Here is a 12,585-nt window from a genome sequence, read left to right as displayed (position 1 = left end):
CTACAGTATCTATAGATTATCTACACGGTATATATACAGCATCTATAGAGTACCACTACAGTATCTATAGATTATCTACACGGTATATATACAGCATCTATAGAGTACCACTACAGTATCTATAGATTATCTACACGGTATATATACAGCATCTATAGACTATCTCTACAGTATCTATAGATTATATACACAGCATATATACAGTATCTATACAGTATCTATAGAGTAAGTACACATTATATATACAGTATCTATAGATTATCTATACAGTATCTATAGATTATCTACACAGTATATATGCAGTATCTATAGAGTATATATACAGTATCTATAGAGTATCTGTACTGTATCTACACAGTATATAGAGATTATATATAGAGTATCTACACAGTATCAATACAGTATCTATACAGTATCTATAGATTAACTACACAATATCTATACAGTATCTATAGAGTAAATATACAGTATCTATAGAGTATCTACACAGTATCTACACAGTATATATACAGTACCTATACAGTATATATAGAATATCTACACAGTACATATACAGTATCTATACAGTATCTATAGAGTATCTACACACAATCTATACAGAAAACATACAGTATCTATAGAGTATCTACACAGTATCTATAGAGTATCTACACAGTATTTCTACAGTATCTCTACAGTTTCTGTAGAGTAGCTATATGGTATCTCCACAGTATCTCTACAGTATCTACAGTATCTCCACAGTATCTATAGATTATCTCCACAATATCTATACAGTATCTATAGAGTATCTACACAGTAGCTATACAGTATTAGATGATCTACACAATATCTATACAGCATCTATACAGTATCTATACATTATCTCTACAGTATCTCTACAGTATCTACACAGCATCTACAGTATCTCTACAGTATCTATAGAGTATCTACACAGTATTTATACGGTATCTATACAGTATCTATACAGTATCTCTACAGTATATAGAGAGTATCTACACAGTATCTATACAGTTTCTATACAGTATCTATTGATTATCTACACAATATCTATACAGCATCTATTCAGTATGTATACATTATCTATACTGTATCTATACAGTATCTACAGTATCACTACATTATCTACAGAGTATCTACACAGTATCTATACAGTATCTACACAGTATATGGACAGTATCTATACATTATCTACAGAGTATCTAGACAGTATCTAAATAGTATCTACACAGTGTATACACTGTATCTACACATTATATACACAGTATCTATACAGTATCTAGAGTATCTACACAGTATCTATACAGTATCTACACAGTATCTATACAGTATCTATACAGTATCTTATACAGTATCTACACAGTATCTATATAGTATCTTATACAGTATCTATACAGTGTCTATACAGTATCTACACAGTATCTATACAGTATCTATACAGTGTCTATACAGTGTCTATACAGTATCTACAGAGTATATACACAGTATCTACAGAGTATCTACACAGTATCTATACAGTATCTACACAGTATATGCACAGTATCTATACAGTATCTATACAGTATCTATACAGTGTCTATACAGTATCTACAGAGTATCTACACAGTATCTGTACAGTATCTATACAGTATCTACACAGTATCTACACAGTATCTATACAGTATCTATACAGTATCTATACAGTAGCTATATAGTATCTCACAAGACATTACCTGTAGCTGTTGGGAGAGAAGGAACCATTCGGACTACCATGTCCTCCTCTCTCCCATCCCCGCCTAGACCCGACCTTGTCAGCCCGGTCTCGGCTGTGTCTGTTGGGGATGTCCCCTCCTCTACCCTCTTCCTGGATGGACAAAGACAGAGGGAGTAACTTGGTGCTAACCAGAGGGGTGCTCCTGCAACTCTCTCCCCCTGTGTTGTAGGCGCTGGTGCTGTCTTTGTCCTGGTCTGGGTCTGGGTCTGGGTCGGATCTCTCCCGCTCAGGGAGCTCATTGATGTCCGATAGCTCGCGGTGGAGCTCGTTGGCGGGCTCTGGGTCTGTGTCGTGGTCGGGGGCGGATTCAGGACCAGTGGGTAAGGCTCCACGGCCAACGACGTCCTCCTCCAGAAGCCACGCCTTCATGCATCGTTCTCTCAGCTGTTGCATCTTTTGCACCCTCAGGATGTTACGACACTTAAACTCGAGATGACGTAGTTCCTCCTCTAACAACGCCATCTCGTGTTGCGTCATGCTCTCGTTGCAGTTTACATCGACTTTTGGGTCACTCCCCCCTTCATCATCACATATCTCACACTTCTCCTCATCCTCCTCAGTCCCCAATCTTCCTCCCTGGCTTCTCTCAGCAAGCTTCCTGTTTCTTTCAAACTGACACCTGATCTCCAGTAGCTCCCTGTACCTCTCGCACTCTTCCTCAGTCAGACCCGGCATCATCATCGTCATCAGTGGGTCGGGTACGTACCCCCCCAACCCCAACCCCAACCCCGTCCCCAAACCCCCTCCCAGTCCCTTTCCTCCATACAGCCCCACCCTGGGCTGGGAGTCATAAGTGAGGTGGATCTCTTGGAGGTGGGGCAATGGGGACGAGGGTGTATTCCCAGGTCTGAACTTCCTCATGCTGCCTGGGGTGTTGGTTGTGTTGGTGTTTGGGGCGCTGGTCTGGTCCTGGTCCTCTCCAAGCAGGTCATGTTCAGAGGACTCAGCGTTGTGGGTGCTTTCGTCTGTACGGCCCACGCCACTGTCCAGCTCCTGACTGTTACTGAGGAGATGACCAGTATCAAATACAGTATCTACAGAATGTATACAGTCTCTATACAGAACCTATACAGTATATTTACAGTATATATAGTATCTTCACAGTATCTACAGAATGTATACAGTATCTACAGAATGTATACAGTCTCTATACAGTATCTATACAGTATATTTACAGTATCTACAGTATCTTTACAGTATCTACACCGTTTTCTATACAGTATCTATGCAGTATCTACAGCATCTACACAGTATTTCTACAGTATCTACAAGCTGTTATTGGGGAGAAGAGAAGAAGCAGTAAACAAATAGCCTGGAGAGGCAGCTTGATATACACTCCCTGGACAGGCTGCTAGTCTGACACAGGGGAGAGAAGCAGCTTTAGGGCTATAGCAGCTAAGCTTGTCACTGATGGGCCCCTGAGGTCCCGCCAGTAGTTGCCAGCAGCGGGCCGCTAGTGGGTCATTAGATGCTCGCTAGCTGGTCTTCCCTGTGGCTCAGTTGGTAGAGCATGGTGTGTGCAACGCCAGGGTTCTAGGTTCAATTCCCACGGGGGGCCAGTACAACAACAAAAAAATGCATGAAATGTATGTATTCACTACTGTAAGTTGCTCTGGATAAGAGCGTCTGCTAAATGACTAAAATGTTAAGGTTAGGGTCTAGTGGGCGACTACATGTGGTGTAGTCTGTTCTCTGCCAAGGTTGGCTAGAATGAGTACACTATACAGAGTGGAGTTCAAAAGGTACTCGCACTTAAAACCATGCACAAAAGAAAATACATATATGTACAATATTTTTCTATATTTAATTGCACTGTACTTGACTAGTGAACACAGAACATCACAGGTGCAAAGAGAATGTTCAAACAGAGAGTTAAGGTTTTGTCTGTATCCCATCACCACTGACATACAGGGGCTGTATAGAAAGTTCAGCCAACTTTTAGAATTTCAAATATTGTTTTCTAATTCAAGACAATCGGTTACATAGCATGATTTAAATATCCCCCCCCCCCCATGTAATGTTAATTGGGATCTAAACATGGCCGCCGTAGAATGTTGTAGTGTCATGTAAATGCATCATAATGCAGAAACGTCAATGTCCCGACTCTGTAAATATACGGCTCTGGTGCTGTACCAACCTGAGAGTAGTCAGACTAAGGATGTGGGTGGGGGTGTGTGGCCCCTCTCGGTAGAGGCTGGGCAGGTGGCAGGTGTGGAGAGCCTCAACATTCATGCCGATAGGTATCTCCATATCCACCTCCTCTGGGTCCCCCTGGTGCTCATTCTGGGTGAAGGAATGGTTGGTTGAGTTTTTTTTTTTTTCAAGGACACGAAAGGGTGTTTTCCAGCGTTGTGGTTGAAGTGCATTTGTTTCAAAGATGGCAAATGGTCAAAGTTGATTAATGTCATTGATTGTTGAAGGAGAGAGACAAAAGAACATAGAAAGAAGAAGGTGATATTACAACAAACATAAGATGTCTACATTATTTTTTGTTCCACATAAAAAAATATTAATAACAGTAGATGGCGACATAAACATTTAACACCAATTTGTTATATTTCTTGAAGTTAGATTATGTTATTTGAAATGTAAAATAAATATGGATCTTGATATTGAGCAATTAAACGACAATGTTGTAGCTTTCTGTATTTGGGTCATTGACTTATCTGAAAGATAATTTTATGTAATTTAATTGAAATGTCACAAAGAGAAGAGCATAGATTTTTGTCTCATTTTCATGTTCCTCAGAATCAGAATTAGTATCAGAATACAGAGTACCAGTATATTTACGCTAGTAACAGAATATAGTATATTTACACTAGTACCAGTATACAGTATATTTATAATTGTACTAGTATACAGTATATTTAGACTAGTATCTGTATACAGTATATTTAGACTAGTACCAGTATACAGTATGTTTAGACTAGTACCAGAATAAAGTATATCTGGACTAGTTCCACTATACAGTATATTTAGACTAGTACCAGTATACAGTATATTTAGATTAGTATCTGTATACAGTACATTTAGACTAGTATCAGAATACAGTATATTTACACTAGTACCAGTATACAGTATATTTAGAATTGTACCAGTATACCGTATATTTAGACTAGTATCAGAATACAGTATATTTACACTAGTACCAGTATACAGTATATTTATAATTGTACTAGTATACAGTATATTTAGACTAGTACCAGTATACAGTATATTTAGACTAGTATCTGTATACAGTATATTTAGACTAGTATCAGTATACAGTATATTTACACTAGTACCAGTATACAGTATATTTACACTAGTACCAGTATACAGTATATTTAGACTAGAATCAGAATACAGTATATTTACACTAGTATCAGAATACAGTATATTTACACTAGTACCAGTATACAGTATATTTAGACTAGTATCAGAATAAAGTAATGTTTAGAATAGTATCAGTATTCATTGTATTCAGACTAGTATATTATAACCCCCCCTCCCATCCTCCACCCCCAAAATCCTAATTGAATCACTATTAGCGAGACTACATAGTGAGATATCATATGGTAAGATTGTGGTATTGATGTGGTGTGTGTGTGTGTGTGTGTGCGTGCGTGTGTGTGTGCGTGTGTCTGTGCCTACTGGGTGATTGTGTGTGTGTGTCTGTGCATGCTGTGTGTCTGTGTGAATATATAGCTGTGACCTTGAAGCAACAAAATGGGACGTTGAAGATAAACCTGTCTCCTCCTCCTACATTTCCTCTCTATCTCACCCCTCCACACTTCCCTCTCCCTCTCTCTATCACCCATTCACCTGTCTCCTCCTCCTACATTTCCTCTCTATCTCATCCCTCCACACTTCCCTCTCCCTCTCTCTATCACCCATTCACCTGTCTCTTCAATATTTCCTCCCTCCGTCCCATATCCCCTACCCTTCTTTATTCAATGCTAGAATAGAATTTCTGGATTATTTAGTTTGTTATCTATTTGTTGTGGAGATCTGATAGTAGAAATGCCACTGTTTTCAAAATTTTGCCATGGCTAAAGAATTTATCGTGGCCTACCAGGTGTATGTACTGTATACCTTAAAGACTGTGTGTGTGGCTGTAAGCTAGAGAGAGTGAGTGTCTATTTGTGTGTTTGTGTATTTGCGTATTTGTGTATTTGTGTATTTGTGTATTTGCGTGTGTTTTTACAGATGTAGGATCTTAATTTGAAAAAAGAATCCTGCAGCTACATAAAATGTGAATTATAATATGGATTATATATATATATATATATATATATATATATATATATATATATATATATAGAGAGATTTTTTAATCAAATTGGAAATTACTTTAAGCATTTTTAAAACTCAAACACACTACATTTGTACAATAGAATGTATTATTAATGAGTAAACCAAGCTTTAGAAACATCTTATTATTGACTTGCATGTCATTTATGTGCAAAGTTGGCTGGATGTCCTTTGGGTGGTGGACCATTCTTGATACACACGGGAAACTGTTGAGCGCGACAAACTCATCTACACTGAATTAAGTGGATTTAACAAGTGACATCAATAAGGAATCATAGCTTTCACCTGGATTCACCTGGTCAGTCTATGTCATGGAAACAGCAGGTGTTCTTAATGTATTTCAGTTACCTAACAACATAAAAAAAAAAATCCCCACAATCCCTCTCCCAAACAACCTCTTACGTGCTTCTTCCAGCCGGATATGAGCTAGTGATTTAAGGATTTGTGTGGCAGTAAAATGTGTGTGTGTGTGTGTGTGTGTGTTTGTGTGTACCTCTATGTCAGGTCTGGCCAGCAGCAGTGAGAAGTTGATGCTGTCCTCTCTGGTCAAAATGGCCACCGCCTCTTCTCTGTTCTGGATATCAATACCATTTATCTAGTGGGAAGCAGGAAGACTTTATGGACTTTGGGATGTTCACACATAGTGGTTAAAACATTATGCAATCAATATGATTAATATCCAGGGTTGGGGTCAATTATAGTGAATAAGAAGGAAAATTGGAGTTGAATTGTATTGATGTAGTGATTCATGATATGACAATATCATCACCACTTTACGTCAATGTAAAAAGAGAAGCTCATGATGCTACTGAGCAGTTCCACACATGCTTTTATATCCATTTTGTCTCAAATTAAATCAGATCACAAGTCAAATGCTTCGTAAACAACAGGTTTAGACTAACAGCGAAATTCTTACTTACGGGACCTTCTCAACAATGCAGAGAGACATACATAATAATGATAATAATAATAACATGAGGAATAAATACTCAATGAGTAATGATAACATGGCTATATACCCGGGGTACCAGTACTGAGTCAATGTGCAGGGGTACGAGGTAATAACATGGCTATATACCTGGGGTACCAGTACTGAGTCAATGTGCAGGGGTACGAGGTAATAACATGGCTATATACCCAGGGTACCAGTACTGAGTCAATGTGCAGGGGTACGAGGTAATAACATGGCTATATACCCGGGGTACCAGTACTGAGTCAATGTGCAGGGGTACGAGGTAATAACATGGCTATATACCTGGGGTACCAGTACTGAGTCAATGTGCAGGGGTACGAGGTAATAACATGGCTATATACCCGGGGTACCAGTACTGAGTCAATGTGCAGGGGTACGAGGTAATAACATGGCTATATACCCGGGGTACCAGTACTGAGTCAATGTGCAGGGGTACGAGGTAATAACATGGCTATATACCCGGGGTACCAGTACTGAGTCAATGTGCAGGGGTACGAGGTAATAACATGGCTATATACCCGGGGTACCAGTACTGAGTCAATGTGCAGGGGTACGAGGTAATAACATGGCTATATACCCGGGGTACCAGTACTGAGTCAATGTGCAGGGGTACGAGGTAATAACATGGCTATATACCCGGGGTACCAGTACTGAGTCAATGTGCAGGGGTACGAGGTAATAACATGGCTATATACCCGGGGTACCAGTACTGAGTCAATGTGCAGGGGTACGAGGTAATAACATGGCTATATACCCGGGGTACCAGTACTGAGTCAATGTGCAGGGGTACGAGGTAATAACATGGCTATATACCCGGGGTACCAGTACTGAGTCAATGTGCAGGGGTACGAGGTAATAACATGGCTATATACCCGGGGTACCAGTACTGAGTCAATGTGCAGGGGTACGAGGTAATAACATGGCTATATACCCAGGGTACCAGTACTGAGTCAATGTGCAGGGGTACGAGGTAATAACATGGCTATATACCCGGGGTACCAGTACTGAGTCAATGTGCAGGGGTACGAGGTGATAACATGGCTATATACCTGGGGTACCAGTACTGAGTCAATGTGCAGGGGTACGAGGTAATAACATGGCTATATACCCGGGGTACCAGTACTGAGTCAATGTGCAGGGGTACGAGGTAATAACATGGCTATATACCTGGGGTACCAGTACTGAGTCAATATGCAGGGGTACGAGGTAATAACATGGCTATATACCCGGGGTACCAGTACTGAGTCAATGTGCAGGGGTACGAGGTAATAACATGGCTATATACCTGGGGTACCAGTACTGAGTCAATGTGCAGGGGTACGAGGTAATAACATGGCTATATACCTGGGGTACCAGTACTGAGTCAATGTGCAGGGGTACGAGGTAACAACATGGCTATATACCTGGGCTACCAGTACTGAGTCAATGTGCAGGGGTACGAGGTAATAACATGGCTATATACCCGGGGTACCAGTACTGAGTCAATGTGCAGGGGTACGAGGTAATAACATGGCTATATACCCGGGGTACCAGTACTGAGTCAATGTGCAGGGGTACGAGGTAATAACATGGCTATATACCCGGGGTACCAGTACTGAGTCAATGTGCAGGGGTACGAGGTAATAACATGGCTATATACCCGGGGTACCAGTACTGAGTCAATGTGCAGGGGTACGAGGTAATAACATGGCTATATACCCGGGGTACCAGTACTGAGTCAATGTGCAGGGGTACGAGGTAATAACATGGCTATATACCCGGGGTACCAGTACTGAGTCAATGTGCAGGGGTACGAGGTAATAACATGGCTATATACCCGGGGTACCAGTACTGAGTCAATGTGCAGGGGTACGAGGTAATAACATGGCTATATACCCAGGGTACCAGTACTGAGTCAATGTGCAGGGGTACGAGGTGATAACATGGCTATATACCCGGGGTACCAGTACTGAGTCAATGTGCAGGGGTACGAGGTAATAACATGGCTATATACCCGGGGTACCAGTACTGAGTCAATGTGCAGGGGTACGAGGTAATAACATGGCTATATACCCGGGGTACCAGTACTGAGTCAATGTGCAGGGGTACGAGGTAATAACATGGCTATATACCCGGGGTACCAGTACTGAGTCAATGTGTAGGGGTACGAGGTAATAACATGGCTATATACCCGGGGTACCAGTACTGAGTCAATGTGCAGGGGTACGAGGTAATAACATGGCTATATACCTGGGGTACCAGTACTGAGTCAATGTGCAGGGGTACGAGGTAATAACATGGCTATATACCCGGGGTACCAGTACTGAGTCAATGTGCAGGGGTACGAGGTGATAACATGGCTATATACCCAGGGTACCAGTACTGAGTCAATGTGCAGGGGTACGAGGTAATAACATGGCTATATACCTGGGGTACCAGTACTGAGTCAATGTGCAGGGGTACGAGGTAATAACATGGCTATATACCCGGGGTACCAGTACTGAGTCAATGTGCAGGGGTACGAGGTGATAACATGGCTATATACCTGGGGTACCAGTACTGAGTCAATGTGCAGGGGTACGAGGTAATAACATGGCTATATACCCGGGGTACCAGTACTGAGTCAATGTGCAGGGGTACGAGGTGATAACATGGCTATATACCTGGGGTACCAGTACTGAGTCAATGTGCAGGGGTACGAGGTAATAACATGGCTATATACCTGGGGTACCAGTACTGAGTCAATGTGCAGGGTTACGAGGTAATAACATGGCTATATACCCGGGGTACCAGTACTGAGTCAATGTGCAGGGGTACGAGGTAATAACATGGCTATATACCTGGGGTACCAGTACTGAGTCAATGTGCAGGGGTACGAGGTAATAACATGGCTATATACCCAGGGTACCAGTACTGAGTCAATGTGCAGGGGTACGAGGTAATAACATGGCTATATACCTGGGGTACCAGTACTGAGTCAATGTGTAGGGGTACGAGGTAACAACATGGCTATATAACTGGGGTACCAGTACTGAGTCAATGTGCAGGGGTACGAGGTAATAACATGGCTATATACCCGGGGTACCAGTACTGAGTCAATGTGCAGGGGTACGAGGTAATAACATGGCTATATACCCGGGGTACCAGTACTGAGTCAATGTGCAGGGGTACGAGGTAATAACATGGCTATATACCTGGGGTACCAGTACTGAGTCAATGTGCAGGGGTACGAGGTAATAACATGGCTATATACCCGGGGTACCAGTACTGAGTCAATGTGCAGGGGTACGAGGTAATAACATGGCTATATACCTGGGGTACCAGTACTGAGTCAATGTGCAGGGGTACGAGGTGATAACATGGCTATATACCCGGGGTACCAGTACTGAGTCAATGTGCAGGGGTACGAGGTAATAACATGGCTATATACCCGGGGTACCAGTACTGAGTCAATGTGTAGGGGTACGAGGTAATAACATGGCTATATACCTGGGGTACCAGTACTGAGTCAATGTGCAGGGGTACGAGGTAATAACATGGCTATATACCTGGGGTACCAGTACTGAGTCAATGTGCAGGGGTACGAGGTAATAACATGGCTATATACCCGGGGTACCAGTACTGAGTCAATGTGCAGGGGTACGAGGTAATAACATGGCTATATACCTGGGGTACCAGTACTGAGTCAATGTGCAGGGGTACGAGGTAATAACATGGCTATATACCTGGGGTACCAGTACTGAGTCAATGTGCAGGGGTACGAGGTAATAACATGGCTATATACCTGGGGTACCAGTACTGAGTCAATGTGCAGGGGTACGAGGTAATAACATGGCTATATACCCAGGGTACCAGTACTGAGTCAATGTGCAGGGGTACGAGGTGATAACATGGCTATATACCCGGGGTACCAGTACTGAGTCAATGTGCAGGGGTACGAGGTAATAACATGGCTATATACCCGGGGTACCAGTACTGAGTCAATGTGCAGGGGTACGAGGTAATAACATGGCTATATACCTGGGGTACCAGTACTGAGTCAATGTGCAGGGGTACGAGGTAATAACATGGCTATATACCTGGGGTACCAGTACTGAGTCAATGTGCAGGGGTACGAGGTAATAACATGGCTATATACCCGGGGTACCAGTACTGAGTCAATGTGCAGGGGTACGAGGTAATAACATGGCTATATAACTGGGGTACCAGTACTGAGTCAATGTGCAGGGGTACGAGGTAATAACATGGCTATATACCCGGGGTACCAGTACTGAGTCAATTTGCAGGGGTACGAGGTAATAACATGGCTATATACCTGGGGTACCAGTACTGAGTCAATGTGCAGGGGTACGAGGTAATAACATGGCTATATACCCGGGGTACCAGTACTGAGTCAATGTGCAGGGGTACGAGGTAATAACATGGCTATATAAAGGGAGTACCAGTACTGAGTCAAAGTGCAGGGGTACGAGGTAATAACATGGCTATATACCTGGGGTACCAGTACCGAATCCATTTGCAGGGGTACAAGGTAATAACATGGCTATATACCTGGGGTACCAGTACCGAATCCATGTGCAGTGGTATGAGGTAATTGAGGTAGATATGTACATAGACACTATATACAAAATTATGTGGACACCCTTTCAAATGAGTGGATTCGGCTATTTCAGCCCCACCTGTTGCTGACATGTGTATAAAATCTAGCACACAGATATGTTATCTCCGTAGACAAACATTGGCAGTAGAATGGCCTTCCTGAAGAGCTCAGTGAAATTCAACGTGGCACCGTCACAGGATGCCACCTTTCCAACAAGTCAGTTCATCAAATTTCTGCTCTGCTAGAGCTGCCCCCGGTCAACTGTAAGTGCTGTTATTGTGAAGTGGAAACATCTAGGAACAACAATGGCTCAGCCACAAGGTGATAGGCACACAAGCTCACAGAACGGGACTACCAAGTGCTGAAGCGCGTAGCGCGTAAAAATCATCTGTCCTCGGGTTGCAACCCTCCTTACAGGGTTCCAAACTGCCTCTGGAAGCAACGACAGCACAAGAACTCTTCATCGGGAGCTTCATGAAATGGGTTTCCATGGCCGAGCAACCACACACAAGCTTAAGATCACCATGCAATGCCAAGCATCGGCTGGAGTGGTGTAAATCTTGCCACCACTGGACTCTGGAACAGTAGAAACATGTTCTCTGGAGTGATGCATCACACTTCGGTTTGGCGGATGCGGAGAATGACTATGATCGATAATGTCAAAAGCAGCACTGAAGTCTAACAAAACAGCTTCTACAATCTTTTCATCATGAGTTCCTCTCAGTCAATCATCAGTCATTTTTGTAAGTGCCGTGCTTGTTGAATGTCCTTCCCTATAAGCGTGCTGAAAGTCTGTTGTCAATTTCTTTACAGTAAAATAGCAATGAATCTGGTCAAACACAATTTTTTCCAAAGGTTTACTGAGGTTTGAACCAGGATTTGGGGCTTTACTATTCTTGGATAGCAAAATTACTTTTGCTTCCCTCCAGGCTTGAGGGCACACACTTTTTAGTAGGCTTGGATTGAAGATATGTCAAAAAGGAGTGGCAA

General features: G+C 42.4%; 1 protein-coding gene across 1 annotated transcript in view; it reads right to left on the bottom strand.

The window, feature by feature from the left end:
• Window positions 1-12,585, bottom strand: part of LOC106572942 (PDZ domain-containing protein 4) — a 55,668-nt gene that overhangs the window by 6,543 nt on the left and 36,540 nt on the right. The window contains exons 7-9 of the mRNA XM_014147535.3: window positions 6,537-6,638; window positions 3,888-4,033; window positions 1,710-2,753 (exon numbers count right to left, since the gene is read on the bottom strand). Of these exons, the coding sequence (XP_014003010.3) occupies window positions 1,710-2,753; window positions 3,888-4,033; window positions 6,537-6,638 (1,292 nt within the window). The remainder of the gene's footprint in view (window positions 1-1,709; window positions 2,754-3,887; window positions 4,034-6,536; window positions 6,639-12,585) is intronic.

Source organism: Salmo salar, chromosome 15 (genome assembly GCF_965601325.2).
Source record: "Salmo salar chromosome 15, fSalSal1, whole genome shotgun sequence".
NCBI classification, from domain to species: Eukaryota; Metazoa; Chordata; class Actinopteri; order Salmoniformes; family Salmonidae; genus Salmo; species Salmo salar.
This window is presented reverse-complemented; position numbering and strand designations above follow the sequence as displayed.